The 17,582-nt window shown below is 38.8% G+C and overlaps 1 protein-coding gene across 1 annotated transcript in view; it reads right to left on the reverse strand.

Moving 5' to 3' along the window:
* Nucleotides 1–16,375: 16,375 nt before the first annotated feature.
* The window catches only part of LOC128647927 (relaxin-3-like), an 8,240-nt gene continuing 7,033 nt past the window's right edge, over nt 16,376–17,582 (reverse strand). Inside the window, exon 2 of the mRNA XM_053700610.1 lies at nt 16,376–16,722. Coding sequence (XP_053556585.1) covers nt 16,376–16,722 — 347 coding nt within the window. The remainder of the gene's footprint in view (nt 16,723–17,582) is intronic.

Genomic DNA, 17,582 nt, shown 5'->3' on the forward strand with positions numbered 1-17,582 from the left:
TTTCCACATGGCTTGTTAGATTACTCCTAGGAGTACTTTTTTAAGGCCCTCTGACTTTGAGTGCATGGTGGGAGGGGCCTATTTTCGTTTTCAGTCTGAGACATCCAGCTTCCCTGAAGGAGTCCTCTGGCTTATAGGACCTCTATAGAGGGTTTTGTTCCTGCAAAAATCATTTTTAAGGGCAGGTAGGAGCCACAGCAGAGCTGTGGCAGTGTGTTTGACTGTTTGTTAACAGGTTTAATGTTTTTCTAATTCGTTTTTGGGCCTAAGGGGTTAATCATCCATTTGCAAGTGGGTGCAATGCTGCTTTAGTCTCTTATACACACTGTAAAAAATTCGTAGAGTTTACTACTTTTTTTCACTGTTTTGTAGTTTATGTGGTAGTTTCTTTCTCTTAAAGGCACAGTACTGTTTTTTATTATTGCTTTTTTCACATTTATTAAAGTGTTTTCCAAGCTTGCTGGTCTCATTACTAGTCTGTTAAACATGTCTGACATAGAGGAAACTCCTTGTTCATTATGTTTAGAAGCCATTGTGGAACCCTCTCTTAGAATGTGTACCAAATGCACTGACCTTTCTATAAGTTATAAAGACCATATTATGGCTTTTAAAGATTTATCACCTGAGGTTTCTGAGACTGACAAAAGGGAGGTTATGCCATCTAGCTCTCCCCACGTGTCAGAACCTATAACTCTCGCTCAAGGGACGCCAAGTACATCTAGCGCGTCCAATGCGTTTACTTTACAAGACATGGCGGCAGTTATGAATCATACCCTCACAGAGGTATTGTCCAAACTGCCAGGGTTACAAGGAAAGCGGGACAGCTCTGGGGCTAGAACAAATACAGAGCTCTCTGACGCTTTAGTAGCTATGTCTGATATACCCTCACAATGTGCAGAAGTTGAAGCAGGAGAGCTTCTATCTGTGGGTGACTTCTCTGATTCAGGGAAGGCGTTACTTCAGTCTGACTCTGAAATGACAGCATTTAAATTTAAGCTTGAACACCTCCGCGTGTTGCTCAGGGAAGTTTTAGCGACTCTGGATGACTGTGACACCATTGTAGTCCCAGAGAAATTGTGTAAAATTGACAAATACTTTGCAGTGCCTGTTTACACTGATGTTTTTCCAGTCCTTAAGAGGTTTTCAGAAATTGTTACTAAGGAATGGGATAGACCAGGTGTGCCGTTCTCTCCCCTTCCTGCTTTTAAGAAAATGTTTCCTATAGATGCCGCTACACGGGACTTGTGGCAGACGGTCCCTAAGGTGGAGGGAGCAGTCTCTACCCTAGCTAAGCGTACAACTATTCCTGTCGAGGACAGTTGTGCTTTCCTAGATCCTATGGATAAGAAATTAGAGGGTTTCCTTAAGAAAATCTTTATACAACAAGGTTTTATTCTCCAGCCTCTTGCATGCATTGCCCCAGTCACTGCTGCAGCGGATTTCTGGTTCGAGTCTCTGGAGGAGGCTTTACAGGTAGAGACCCTGTTGGATGATATCCTTGACAGGCTTAAAGCTCTTAAGTTAGCCAATTCATTTATTTCTGACGCCGATTTTATTACAAGACCAGAGACTCATATTTTGCATTCTCTCTCTTTACTACTTAAATGCAGTTTTTTAAAGTATACATAAAAATACAACAAACTGTCAAAATTTTGAAAATGAGACAGTAAAACAAATAACAGATCAGTGACCAATGAAATTAGAGAACTGATTAAACTAAAACCACATAGCCAATCAGGTTACTAATGAATCCTATAAACTGTCCAATATACAGTAAGACATCCTCTTTCTTTTACTGCTCAGAAAAGATAAGTATTGTTTTTCAAGTGTTAATAAAAAATAACATTTTCTTGTTATTATTCATTTATTTCTTATTCGTTTTATGTATTATATTATTCCTTGTTTTATGCTAATTAGCTTTTAGCAAATTTATTTATAGTCCGTTTTATATTTAGGACCTTTTTCGTTGGTTTAATTTTTTCCCCCTTTGTATTTCTGTTTATCATATTATTTCCGTTTTTACTAATAGTCATTTATCAGTTCGCTTTCGCTTTGTTTGTATTGTTCCTACCGGTTTTTCCTATACTCTTGTCTCTGCTGCGCTGTGCCGCACTGTCCCGACGTCCATCTTGTGATTGTCGGTCTCAGTGCGCATGCGCCGGTCTCCTTCTTCTCATTGCGCAGTCTGTTTTACTTTCCCGCCCTCAAAAAAGCTGCCGTCTTCGTTTTTTGCAACTTTGTTGCACTCCGGATCCATTACGTGTCATCAACACTCATCTCATTGTTTTATTTCCTTCAATTTAGTTTGCTGGTACTCTGTCTCCATCTTTTGGCCATATTTGTTATTACTAAAAGTTTTTATTATACCTTTATTCATTTATTGTTCATATTCTTGGGGTCAATTCAGTTATATATAATACATTGTTAATTTATTTAATTTTAAAAAAAAATTTATTTAGATTTATTCTACTATAGTTTTATAATATTATATTATATACAATAGTTTTATTATATTTTATAGTATTATATATTTATTATCATTATGTCTCAATCATCTGATTTGAATCCTTCACTTAATGCTGAGGGCGTTCAAAAGATGATTGACAATTCAATGAATTCAATGTTAGAAAAAATAACCATTTTAATTGATAAATCCTCAAAAAAGGATTTAAAAAGAAAAAGAATTATATCCAGTGGTATTAAAACCAGTAAGAAGTTAATTAAAAAATCACGCCAACTTGTTGCTGATTCTGCCGTTCCTTGCAGGAAAGGAAGAAAAACACCTGCTATTTCCTCTACTCCCAAGAGGTCACTAATGGGAGAGGCTTTGGCCAATGATGATAATTGTGAAATTTGTTCCGATACAGAAATTAATTCAGATTCATCTCTGAATTCAATTAAATCTGAGGATGATTTATCTCATTCCTCATCTGAAAATTCTTTGGCCTCACCAAAGATTAAAAAATTCAAAAAATCCCTTAAAAAATCTAAACATTTGGATTCTAAAAAAGTTGAATTTTTTGATTGCCTAGGTAATCCTAGGTTTAATGCGGATGATTTACATCATCCTAGATCTGCAGAATGGTGCCCCTCATCTGATATTGCAGATTTTATTGATTACCAGCTTCGCCAACCTTTAAAAAGAGATTCTAGGAATAAAATGAGGGCTGAATGTCCTAGACCAATTCTACCAAACAATGCAAGTATTACCCCTGAAGTAGATCCAAAGATTTTAAAATTTATAGGGTCCCCAGGTTTCAAATTAAAGAAAGGTATGGACAGGGCCTGGAAAATTTGTCAAGATAAAATGCTTGACACAATTGGTCCTTTAGCAAAACTTTTTGATTTATCGGAACAAGCTGTATATGATAATACCCTTTTAGACCCAGTCATCGTCAGAGAATGGCTTCAGAGAATGCTCTCATTTTTAGGGAATGCCAATTCTGCGATATACACTGAACGCAGACGAAATATCCTTAGAAGAATTGACCCCAAGGTGTGCGATTTTGCAACTAACGAAATTCATTCTGATACAAATGGCCTTTTGTTTGGAGACACTTTTATAAAAGAGTTAAACAGTTACGTAAATACGTTCTCCAATCTTAATAAAGTGAGAACATCAATGAAAAAGATCTTTCACCAGGATCGTTTTTCTGAACAGGCTGGGAAAGGTAGAGGCCGCTTTCCCGGCCGTGCTTCATTCCCAAACAGGTCTCAATTTGCCTTTCAACAATTCCACAACCAGAGACAATATCAGAATCCAGTCTCCTCAGGCTTCTTTCCATCTAGAGGAAGATTCTGGAACCCAAGAATTCAACGTTCGAGACAAAGATCCCGCACACCTCAAGGTAAATCTTCCTTTTCTTCCTTTTCAGGTTTCTTCCCAAAACATAATAGGAGGCAGATTATCTCTTTTCACACACAATTGGAACATGATCACTTCAGATCAATGGGTTCTTCATACCGTTTCAGGTCTTTTTATAGATTTTATTTCTCCTCCATTTCAAAATTCTATTCCCCTTCCAATAAAGTTTTCAGTTTCAGACAGAAATTTGGTTCAAAATGAAATTTCAAACCTTTTATTAAAACAAGCAATAGAACAAGTTTTAAATCCTCAAAATTGTTTTCTCAGCAATCTTTTTCTCGTAAAAAAGAAAAATGGCCTTTTTCGTCCAGTTATAAATCTAAGATCTCTAAACGCCTTTGTTGTTTATCAACATTTCAAAATGGAAGGTATTCATCTTCTCAGAGATTGCCTTTTAGACAACGATTATTTAGTCAGATTAGATCTGACAGATGCTTATCTGACAGTTCCTGTAGCTCAAGAACACAGGAAACTTCTAACTTTTGTTTGGGAAGAAAAGTATTGGAGTTTCACTTGCATGCCTTTCGGTCTATCTTCAGCTCCTTGGATTTTTACCAAAATAATGAAACCTATAATTACTTGGCTTCGTCTTCGAGGTGTTCGACTCATCATCTATTTAGACGATATCTTGATTATGAATCAAAACTCTGTCATGTTAAAGTCTCAACTCCAACTTACTATTTTCATTTTAGAAAATTTAGGTTTCTTGATCAACAAAGAGAAATCTGTTCTTCTTCCAACCAAATCTCTAACCTTTTTAGGTTTCAAAATAGACACTTCGAAAGCTACATTAAGCCTTCCCAGAGAAAAAATTGTGAATATCAAGAAAGAAATTTCAAAAACTCTTTCTTTATCATTGGTTCCCATCAGGACTATAGCCAGAATAGTTGGGTTACTTTCATCCTCTATTCAGGCTATTTTCCCTGCTCCTCTTCATTACAGAGAACTTCAACGTTTAAAAAATTTTCATCTTCAGAAAGGTCTTTCATATTCCCACCTAATCCCTCTTTCTTCAGAAGCCAAAGAGGAACTCTCATGGTGGCTATCCCATATAGAAGCTTGGAACGGGAGAGCCATTTTCGGAAAATCTCCAGATCTAATCATAGAATCCGATGCCAGTCGCTCGGGATGGGGCGCTCGTTGTGGTCCTTCAATCACAGGAGGAAAATGGTCTTCAGAAGAAAAGCGTTTTCACATCAATTGCTTAGAACTTTTGGCAGGCTCTTTTGCAGTCAAGAGTTTTGTCAAAAGTTCTTTTCCTGTGTCCATTTTACTCAGAATGGACAATATTTCTGCAGTTCGCTATTTGAATCGCCTCGGTGGTACAAAATCGAGAGATTTGTCAATTATTACGAAAGAATTCATTCATCTTTGCTTGGACAGAAATATTTCCGTCAAAGCGGAATACATTCCAGGTTTATCCAATGTAGCGGCGGATTGGGGATCTCGATATCTGACAGATTCCAGCGATTGGAAACTCCATCATCAAGTTTTTCATTCGCTTCAATCTCTCAGAGGTCCCTTTTCGATGGATCTGTTTGCTTCGAGACTGAATCACCAGATTTGCCCTTATTTCAGTTGGCGCCCAGATCCGGAAGCGTTGGCAATCGATACATTTCTCCACCCCTGGCCTCTCCAGACAGCTTATGCTTTTCCCCCATTCTCTATGATTCAGAGAACCATATCAGTAGTCTGTCGGGATCTCCTCTCAATTCTCCTAATCACTCCCCTTTGGCCATCTCAACCCTGGTACCCATCTCTTCTAGAATTGTCTGTCAACCATCCTGTTCTTCTTCCGGTTTTTCCTCTACTCTTGTCAGATCCAGAAGGTCATCCTCACGATCTTATCCTTCAAGGATCTCTTCGTCTCATAGCATGGTCAATTTCGGGCAATCTTCATCTCTCCAAGGTTTATCACAACAAGCTCAGGAACTCCTCGCAGACTCATTGGCCCCCGGGACCAAAAAATGCTATTTTTCCGCATAGACCAGATGGTCTGGCTGGTGCGTGGAAAGAAGAGCGGATCCCCTTTCAGTGGATATAATTTACATCATTAATTTCCTAACATCACTTTTTGATTCAGGATTAGCTTACAGAACCATCAACGTTTCTAGATCTGCCATTTCGGCTAAACATTCTTTTATAAATAACTTTCCTGTGGGACAACATCCTTTAATTTGTAAATTAATGAAAGCAATCAAACTTAAAAGACCTCCGACTCCTAAATATTCTTCTTTTTGGGATGTTGATCTTATTTTTTCTCTTTTTAAATCTTGGCCTTCTAATGAATTTTTATCATTGAAACAACTTACCGCTAAATTGGCTACCCTTTTATGTTTAATTTCTTTTCGTAGAGTTTCTGATGTCAGAGCTTTAGATTTTAATTCTAAAAGTTTTACCCCTGAAGGTGTTACTTTCTTCATATCTAAAAGAACTAAATCTTTTTCAACCTCAATATTCTATCCTTACTTACCTTCTGAACCTCTTCTCTGTGTGGTTGTATGTCTCAAGGAGTATGAACGCAGAACTTCTTCTTTTCGTATTTCTGCTTCCAATCAACTTTTGTTATCCTTTATTCCTCCTCATTATCCTGTATCCTCTACTTCTATAGCCAGGTGGGTTAAATGGTTTATGAGTGAAGCAGGTATTGATGTTTCTTTTTCCCCTCTCTCTGTTAGAGGATCAGCCGCTTCTAAAGCTGCCACCCTTCAACAAATCTTGGATGCAGCTGACTGGTCTTCTGATTCTATTTTTAAACAATTTTATTTTAAACCCATTGAACACGCCTCGCTTAATTTATTTTGTTAGTTGCTTTAAACTAGCAAAATATGAGTCTCTGGTCTTGTAATAAAATTCGGATTATCCTAAGTTATGAAGGTATAATCTAGATTTTATTAAAGACACAGAGACGAGTATTTTCCCTCCTCTGTTTATATTATTATATATATATTTGTTCCCACCCTTATTTGTTTTATCATATTACTAACATGTCTTGTATATTTATTTCAGTTACCAATCAATAATAAAGATATTATCCTAAGTGGTTTTGCTCCATCACACCTCTGGGGAGAGACGAAACTTCAAGCAAGTTTTCCTCATCTTATACAGTCTTCCAGAGGTTTTTCATTCTTTCCTGATAAGACGGAATTTTCTTCACGGATGATTCTTCAATTCAAATTTCTTCTCTTCATGGTCGTCTGTTTTCTTCTCGTCTGGAGCTATTTCCTCATAATGGACTTTTTGTTTCCTTCTACAGTTGCAAAGAAAGAGGATGTCTTACTGTATATTGGACAGTTTATAGGATTCATTAGTAACCTGATTGGCTATGTGGTTTTAGTTTAATCAGTTCTCTAATTTCATTGGTCACTGATCTGTTATTTGTTTTACTGTCTCATTTTCAAAATTTTTACAGTTTGTTGTATTTTTATGTATACTTTAAAAAACTGCATTTAAGTAGTAAAGAGAGAGAATGCAAAATACTCGTCTCTGTGTCTTTAATAAAATCTAGATTATACCTTCATAACTTAGGATAATCCGAATTTTCATTTAACCAAGCTAACGGCTAAAAATTCAGGTTTTGCCATTCAGGCACGTAGGGCGCTATGGCTTAAATCCTGGTCAGCTGATGTCACTTCAAAGTCTAAACTTCTCAAGATCCCTTTCAAAGGGCAGACCCTATTTGGAGGAAATTACTGGAGGAAAAGGCCACGCCCTTCCCCAGGATAGGTCCAACAAGTTAAGGACCAAACAAACTAATTTTCGTTCCTTTCAAAACTTCAAAAGTGGCGCAGCTTCATCTTCCTCTTCTACAAAACAAGAGGGAAATTTTGCCCAGTCCAAGCCAGTCTGGAGGCCTAACCAGGCTTGGAACAAGGGGAGACAGGTCAAAAAGCCTGCTGCTGCCTCTAAGACAGCATGAAGGAGTAGCCCCCGCTCTGGGACCGGATCTAGTGGGGGGCAGACTTTCTCTCTTTTCCCAGGCTTGGGCAAGAGACGTCCAGGATCCCTGGGCTCTGGAGATTGTTTCCCAGGGATATCTTCTGGATTTCAAAGCTTCATCTCCAAAGGGGAGATTTCATCTCTCGCAATTATCTGCAAACCAGATAAAGAGAGAGGCATTCTTACATTGCGTTCAAGACCTACTAGTTATGGGAGTGATCCACCAAGTTCCAAAGGAGGAACAGGGGCAGGGCTTCTATTCAAATCTGTTTATAGTTCCCAAGAAAGAGGGAACTTTCAGACCAATCTTGGATCTCAAGATCCTAAACAAATTTCTCAGGGTCCCATCCTTCAAGATGGAGACTATTCGAACCATCCTACCTATGATCCAGGAGGGTCAATATATGACTACCGTGGATTTAAAGGATGCTTATCTACATATTCCGATACACAGGGATCATCATCAGTTTCTCAGGTTCGCCTTCCTAGACAGGCATTACCAGTTTGTGGCTCTTCCCTTCGGGTTAGCCATGGCACCAAGAATCTTTACAAAGGTTCCAGGGTCCCTTCTGGTGGTTCTAAGACCGCGGGGTATAGCAGTAGCCCCTTACCTAGACGACATCCTGATACAGGCGTCAACTTTTCATATCGCCAGGTCCCATACGGACATTGTTCTGGCATTCCTAAGGTCTCACGGGTGGAAGGTGAACGAAGGAAAGAGTTCTCTCTCACCTCTCACAAGAGTTTCCTTCCTAGGAACTCTGATAGATTCAGTAGAAATGAAGATTTTTTTTTTTTTATTTTTTTTTTATAGTTTTTATTTGAGGTTTGACATACACACATAAGAAGGCATACATATAACGTGAACACCATAAAACACAGCTACAATAAAATACATAGCTCATTTAGTAAAATGATTAACATATACTATCTGTGCTTCTCAGAGAAAACCAAGAGCTAATATACCTGTATATATGATCTGCCTTATGTACTGAGCAACTCCAAGATGGCTCTGGACGTCACTTTTGGACCCCAACAGCAGGAGTTAATGGAATAGGGGGGTGTCTAATTTTAAGGGACCACTTTTGGGTCTCAGCAGCCAAACCTCAGTTTTTAGATTTAAATTAACTCAAAACAATCGTAACTGAAAGGGGGTGTGGAAATATAACACAAATGATATGCAAAGTAGATAGATAGCATCACAATCTCTATGTACATACTATACCACCAAGTATTACAATACATAGTGAATATTAAGCAACCTGATAGTCTGTGTTACATGGGGAACCTGATGTACTAGTGAAACTATCAGCTTAACAGCTCGTGGTACACTGGGGCTATAACGCTAAGACATTCAATAGGTAAGAGAAGAAAACAAAACCAACTAAAGGTATAATCGCCAACACTTAAGAATACGCCTGCATCAAGATGTCAGTAACAAGTTATGCACAGTAGGAGTAGGAAGCATGCGTAATGGGTGTCGTAGGACCTCCAAGCAAACAGTTCTCTTAGGGGTCAAGATGTAATAACATATTTAATACTTGGGAAGATAAATCTCACTGTTCCAAGACTGCTAAAATGTTCATGAATGTAACTGACCAATGTAGACCTTAGCAATCTCGATACAACTCTTGCCCTGTCTGAAGTATAAGAAAGTCAGTTCAACAAATAAAAATTGATATATGTATAGTTGCTTGCGGCACGTTAGGGATATTCCAGAGCATCCTCATAGTTCCGGGCCAATACAGAAGCCAGAACCGCCCTGACTTTACTGCTTGAGGCTTCGGGACCTGCACTTCTGATTAGCAGAGATGACCCTCCGGGGTCCCAGCTTTCCGGAACCGAGACAGCAGTAAAAACTACACAAGTGTTCGTCTGGCCTGACAGTGGGATTGGGTGAATACGACACTGCTGCTGTGCATTACCGGGACTCACCGTATCAACTGCCGGCATCGTTTTTCCCCCAGTGCATGTGGTCACTAGTAGGGGATTGATTAAGTCCCAGCTCATACCTGGTATCTCCGTGTACATGGAGGTGAAGGACAGCTGCGGGAGAGGCCAAGTATGTGTAGCCGAACTCTTCCTAGTCGGCGTCTCTTCATATTCAGGTAAGGTAGAAGTTTGCTGTCTTTTAACTTTCTTTGGGTCAGCAGGAGCGTTCGGTGCATTCCTAGAGAGTGCTAGATTTTCAGTTGCTGGGTTCACTATATGAACAGCTCTTCCCCGGTCAACGGTACAGCCTTTGGGACCTCTTTGTGCTGTGAGAAGGTCTCTCAAGATTGCAGCATTCCATAGCGAAGCCTCATAATCACTGGTCACGGGGACCGCAGATGGAGTCAGAAACAAAAGTTCTCTGGAAGCGTAGTCGGTGACGGGTAGCGGGTTTCCGGGGACAGGGGTCTCCCCTACTCCCCCCCTCTGAGCAGCTAGGTTCTTGCTGAGGAATCCTCTCTCGATCACAGACACTTGAGCCAGATGCCACTTGCAGGTCCTCCCCAAATAGCTCCTGATAGCCGGCGAGCAAGCGGCTCAGTTCTGTTAGGAAACTGGCAGCGGTCTCCATTCCAGCTTGAGTCTGGAAGTGTAGTTGGGCACTCAGTATGCAGGTAAGTAACAGCGCACAGTAGGCACCGCTCGACAGTGAAGTCCACAAGGGGAAATCACTGGGGGGGTTGTATTGAGGCCTAAACCTCAGAATTAATGCTCCGGATTCTGAGAGTTCCTAAGCGGAGATTTTAGTTGGAATTAGTAGGATAACTGGAGCAGCTCAAAATATTGCGTCCAAGTATGGCCGCCGCCCGGAAGTCCCCAGAAATGAAGATTTATCTGACAGAGGTCAGGTTGTCAAAACTTCTAACTTCCTGCTGTGCTCTTTATTCCATTTCTCGTCCGTCAGTGGCTCAGTTTATGGAGGTAATTGGATTAATGGTAGCGGCAATGGACATAGTTCCGTTTGCCCGCCTACATCTCAGACCACTGCAACTTTGCATGCTCAATCAGTGGAATGGGGATTACACAGATTTGTCCCCTCTACTAGCAGGAGAGAGCTTTGGTGATCTTGATAGCCCCTGCGTGGCCACGCAGGACTTGGTATGCAGATCTGGTGGACATGTCATCCTTTCCACCATGGACTCTGCCGCTAAGGCAGGACCTTCTACTTCAAGGTTCCTTCAAACATCCAAATCTAATTTCTCTACGTCAGACTGCTTGATTCTATCAAAGCGTGGTTTTTCCAAATCAGTCATTGATACCTTAATTCAGGCTCGAAAGCCTGTCACCAGGAAAATCTATCATAAGATATGGTGTAAATATCTTCATTGGTGTGAATCCAAGGGTTACTCATGGAGTAAGGTCAGGATTCCTAGGATATTATCTTTTCTCCAAGAAGGATTGGAGAAGGGATTGTCAGCTAGTTCCTTAAAGGGACAGATTTCTGCTCTGTCTATTCTTTTGCACAAACATCTGGCTGAGGTTCCAGACGTTCAGGCATTTTGTCAGGCTTTAGTTAGAATCAAGTCTGTGTTTAAACCTATTGCTCCGCCATGGAGTTTAAATTTAGTTCTTAAAGTTCTTCAAGGGGTTCCGTTTGAACCTTTGCATTCCATAGATATTAAGCTTTTATCTTGGAAAGTTCTATTTTTAGTAGCTATATCCTCGGCTCGAAGAGTTTCTGAGTTATCTGCTTTACAGTGTTATTCCCCTTATCTGATTTTCCATGTAGATAAGGTAGTGTTACGTACCAAACCTGGGTTTCTGCCTAAGGTGGTATCTAATAAGAATTACAATCAGGAGAGTGTTGTTCCTTCCCTATGTCTTAATCCTTTTTCAAAGAAGGAACGTCTATTACACAATCTTGATGTGGTTTGTGCTTTAAAGTTTTATTTACAAGCTACGAAAGATTTTCGTCAAACATCTGCTTTGTTTGTTGACTACTCTGGACAGAGGAGAGGCCAAAAGGCTTCGGCAACTCCTCTTTCCTTTTGGCTAAGAAGCATAATTCGCCAGCAGCCTCCTGAAAGAATTACAGCTCATTCTACTAGAGCAGTAGCTTCCACATGGGCTTTTAAACATGAGGCCTCTGTTGAACAGATTTGTAAGGCGGCGACTTGGTCTTCGCTTCTTACCTTTTCTAAATTCTATAAATTTGATACTTCTTCGGAGGCTATTTTTGGGAGAAAGGTCTTACAGGCAGTGGTGCCTTCCGTTTAAGTTTCCTGCCTCGTCCCTCCCTTCATCCGTGTCCTAAAGCTTTGGTATTGGTATCCCACAAGTAATGGATGAACCCATGGACTGGATACACCTTTACAAGAGAAAACAAAATGTATGCTTACCTGATAAATTTATTTCTCTTGTGGTGTATCCAGTCCATGGCCCGCCCTGTCATTTTAAGGCAGGTGTTTTTTAATTTTTAAACTACAGTCATCACTGCACCCTATAGTTTCTCCTTTTTTTCTTGCTTGTCGTCGGTCGAATGACTGGGGGTGGCAGTTAGGGGAGGAGCTATATAGACAGCTCTGCTGTGGGTGTCCTCTTGCAGCTTCCTGTTGGGAAGGAGAATATCCCACAAGTAATGGATGAACCCGTGGACTGGATACACCACAAGAGAAATAAATTTATCAGGTAAGCATACATTTTGTTTTTTTATTTTGTGTAACTTTAGCTTTGGGGTTTGTAGTTTTTTTTTTTTTTTTTTTAATAGACTGCCCTCTGGTCAGGCTTATCGCCTAGTTTACTAAGGATAATTTGTGCAACAAACATTAAAAAAAAAAAAAAAAAAATACTTAAAGGGACACTGAACCCAAATTTTTTCTTTCATGATTCAGATAGAGCATGCAATTTTAAGCAACTTTCTAATGTACTCCTATTATCAATTTCTTTGTTCTTTTGCTATCTTTATTTGAAAAAGGCATATCTTTTTTTGGTTCAGGACAGCACTTTTTTTATTGATGAATTAATTTATCCACCAATCAGCAAGAACAACCCAGGTTGTTCACCAAAAATGGGCCAGCATCTAAACTTACATTCTTGCATTTCAAAAAAGATACCAAGAGAATGAAGAACATTTGATAATAGGAGTAAATTAGAAAGATGCTTAAAATGCCATGCTCTATCTGAATCACGAAAGAAAAAATTTGAGTTCAGTGTCCCTTTATGTTAACTTGACCCCTTAACGACCAAGGCCGTACAGGGTACGTCCTACAAAAAAAGTCAGTTAACGACCAAGGACGTATCCTGATCGCTTCCAGACGCTTTCAAGGTATTGCAGTGATGCCTCGATATAGAGGCATCACTGCAATACCTTTTTTGGCACCTGATGCAGAGAGGGCCACTCTGTGGCCCACTCTGCATCGGCCAGCGATGGTGCAGATCGTTGGTGGGTGGGAGCAGCTGCACGGAGGCGGGTGGGCGGCCCATCACTGGGAAACTTCCAGAGGATGTCAGGTGTGCGCACGGAAGCGTGCATGCGCGCGCACAGCACCGATCTAAGCGGCATTTGTAAGTTTGAAGTGGTGGAAGAGGGTGGTGGGAGGCAGAGGAGGGGGGAAATAACTAACTAAAAAGGGATCTGGGTGGGGGAGGGTATGGAGGGGGGCAGCTACACTACAGAAAAAGTGGGCTTTATTTTTTTTAATAAAAAGCGCCACATTTGATTGCAATGTGGGTACTGGCAGACAGCTGCCAGTACCCATAATGGGGGCAAATAGTGGGGGGAGGGTTAGAGAGCTCTTTGGGGGGGGGGGAAATCAGGGAGGTTGGGGGCTAAGGGGTTATCCTACACAGCAGAATATATTTTTTTTTTTAAAAAAAGGCTTTTATTTTAGTACTGGCAGACTTTCTGCCAGTACTTAAGATGGCGGGGACAATTGTGGGGTGGGATGTTTCAGGTGGGAGGCTGATCTCTACTCTAGAGCTAAAATAAATCCTTCAAGCTACCTAATTAACCCCTTAACTGCTGGGCATAATACAAGTGTGGTGCGCAGCGGCATTTAGCGGCCTTCTAATTACTAAAAAGCAATGCCAAAGCCATATATGTCTGCTATTTCTGAACAAAGGGGATCCCAAAGAAGCATTTACAACCATTTGTGCCATAATTGCACAAGCTGTTTGTAAATAATTTCAGTGAAAAACCTAAAATTGTGAAAAATGTAACTTTTTTTTAAAATTTGATCGCATTTGGCGGTGAAATGGTGGCATGAAATATACCAAAATGGGCCTAGATCAATACTTGTGGTTGTCTACTACACTACACTAAAGATAAAATTAACCCTACAAGCTCCCTAATTAACCCCTTCACTGCTGGGCATAATACACGTGAGGTGCGCAGTGGCATTTAGCGGCCTTCTAATTACCAAAAAGCAATGCCAAAGCCATATATGTCTGCTATATCTGAACAAAGGGGATCTCAAAGAAGCATTTACAACCATTTATGCCATAATTGCACAAGTTGTTTGTAAATAATTTCAGTGAGAAACCTAAAGTTTGGAAAAAATTTGTGATAAAGTGAGCAATTTTTTTTTTATTTGATCGCATTTGGCGGTGAAATGGTGGCATGAAATATACCAAAATGGGCCTAGATCAATACTTTGGGATGTCTTCTAAAAAAAATATATATACACATGTCAAGGGACATTCAGGAATTCCTGAAAGATATCAATGTCCCAATGTAACTAGCACTAATTTTGAAAAAAGTGGTTTGGAAATAGCAAAGTGCTACTTGTATTTATTGCCCTATAACTTGCAAAAAAAAGCAAACATGTAAACATTTGGTATTTCTAAACTTAGGACAAAATGTAGAAACTATTTAGCATAGGTGTTTTTTGGTGGTTGCAGATGTGTAACAGATTTTGGGGGTCAAAATTAGAAAAGGTGTTTTTTTTTTCCATTTTATAATTTTTTTTATAGTAAATTATAAGATATGATGAAAATAATGATATCTTTAGAAATTCCATTTAATGGCGAGAAAAACGGTATATAATATGTGTGGGTACAGTAAATGAGTAAGAGGAAAATTACAGCTAAACACAAACACCGCAAAAATGTAAAAATAGCCTTGGTCCCAAACGGACAGAAAATGGAAAAGTGCTGTGGTCATTATGGGGTTAAAGGAATAGTCTAGTCAAAATTAAACTTTCATGATTTAGATAGAGCATGCCATTTTAAGCATCTAATTTACTCCTAGTATCAATTTTTCCTCGTTCTCTTGGTATATTTATTTAAAAAAGCAGGAATGTAAGCATAGCAACTGGCCCATGTTTGGTTCAGCACCAGGGTAGAGCTTTCTGATTGGTGTCTAAATGGGACGGCTCCTAAGCTTATATTTAGATAAAGATACCAAGAGAACGAAGAAAAATTGATAATAGGCGTAAATTAGAAAGTTGCTTAAAATTGCATGCTCTATCTAAATCATGAAAGTTTAAAGGGACAGTCAAGTCTAAAATAAACTTTCATGATTCAAATAGGGCATGTAATTTTAAACAACTTGCCAATTTACTTTTATCACAAATTTTACTTTGTTCTCTTGGTATTCTTAGTTGAAAGCTAAACCTAGGCGGCTCATATGCTAAATTCTTAGACCTTGAAGGCCGCCTCTAATCTGAATGCATTTTGATTGTTTTTCACCACTAGAGGGCATTAGTTCATGTGCGTCATAGATAACATTGAGCTCACATTAGTGAAGTTACCTAGGAGTCAGCACTGATTGGGTAAAATGCAAGTCTGGCAAAAGAACTGAAATAAGCGGGCAGTTTGCAGAGGCTTAAATACAAGGTAATTACAGAGGTAAAAAGTTTTTTAATAAAGATATGTATGAGACTATTGCATTATATTGAACATCGATGTTATACTTTGCTACCATGATTTTGCTGTAAGAAATTGTATTCTTAAATTATACAATAAAGCTTTTTTTAAAAAAAAAGGGTATTAATATAACCGTGTTGGTTATGCAAAACTGGGGAATAGGTAATAAAGGGATTATCTTTTTAAACAAAAAAATCTGGTGTTGACTATCCCTTTAATATTGGCTTACATTTTAGCTGGTTAATCAGCTGGCTGTTGTGCCCATTAAACAGGTCCTGGGGAGAACACTGATTTTCTTTTCTGCATTACCTATCAAACATTTATTTATTTATTTATAAAATATTTTACCAGGAAGGATACATTGAGATTTCTCTCGTTTTCAAGTATGTCCTGGGCATAGAAGTGTGTAACACATTCCACCTTGCCAAACTACCCTTTTTCATTATTGATTTACCCTTGCATAATTGTTGTACTCATTCAAACTCTTCAGATGTTTGAGACCTATTTACAAGCAGCAAGTTGGATAAATAAGTTAAAATGAATAAAACATTACAGCAGCAAAAGAAAAAAACTTTAATTGACAATCATACTGAAATAACATTAACAAATACAGCCCTAACAGAGACCTTCATTTTAAGTATCAAGAGAGATCACCCGCAATAGTTTTCTCTTTTTTTTTTTTTTAAACGCTATTTAAAATAATCAGATGATCCATAATTTAAGTCTATGTACAGTGTAGGTGTGGTGTAAAAGTACATCCTTTTACGTTACAGCTCAGCACAACGTGCTAATCTCTGCTTTAGTGCAGCCCCATTTACAACAAATTCCAGCAACACCTATAGATATTTCTCTTCTTCTTCTAGGGTACTTGATCCAAGGAAATCCGTCAGACTCTGCAGCTGTGTTGGAGTCTGATGCACTTTGGGTTTTTCGAACCTCATCTCGCTGACGCTTGTACTCATAATCATCAGGTATTGGTGCATAGTCATTGTAGTTTTCATACACATTAAAATACTCCTTCATTGGTTGCTGTTGATAAGAAAACTCTGCAGTTTTGGATTGTGAGCCCAAAATTGAATTCAGTTGATTTAGTTCTTTGTTGGCAGAGCTCTGAATGAAATCTACTGTAGAAAAAAAAAAATATATATTTTTTTTTTTTTAAAATGCAGTTATGGACTAAATAAGTTTAAATTTTTTTTTTATATAGTTTATATTAATCTTTTAAGCTAATTCTATATACATATTAAACATAGAATTAATCTGGACAACAGAAAGGTTTAACAGCATTGGTAAGTAAGGCCTTGAAAAAGTTCCAGGAATTGTTGAGCCACAACTAGAAGAATGTTACTTTCTGGCTGTATAAATACATTTTTAAACTGTGTATATGCCCTTTAAACTGTATTAGATTGATTAAAGGGGCATGTGATCAATGTTTGCATTTCAACTCTGAAGGAAAGCATTTTTGCATTACACTTGTATTAGTAAAAAACACTTCAGTAGGAGTAATCACTTTTAAAACATTTTACTCTATAGTATATATGGTCTGTTTACATGTATTAAAATGCTAACCTTGCTCAGAGGACCATTGGTGGCATTTTAATGTGGGTGCACAGAGCATATGTTCATACACTACCCTTGCATCCATGCACAGTAAAGGCTTTTACTAGAAGCATTTTTGTTCATTATTATTGCAAAAATTAAACTACCATTTCCCTTTTAAAGTGAATGTAAATTTTCATGAATAAAAACCTTCGGCTAGATTTAGAGTTCTGCGTTAGGGTTAAAAAGCAGCGTTAAGGGGTCCTAATGCTGCTTTTTAATGCCCGCTGGTATTTAGAGTCAGGCAGGAAAGGGTCTACCGCTCACTTTCTTTCCGCGACTCAAGGCTACCGCAAATCCCCTTACATCAATTGCGTATCCTATCTTTTCTATGGGATTTGCCTAACGCTGGTATTACGAGTCTTGGAAGAAGTGAGCGGTA

Source organism: Bombina bombina, chromosome 2 (assembly GCF_027579735.1).
Source record: "Bombina bombina isolate aBomBom1 chromosome 2, aBomBom1.pri, whole genome shotgun sequence".
NCBI classification, from domain to species: domain Eukaryota; kingdom Metazoa; phylum Chordata; class Amphibia; order Anura; family Bombinatoridae; genus Bombina; species Bombina bombina.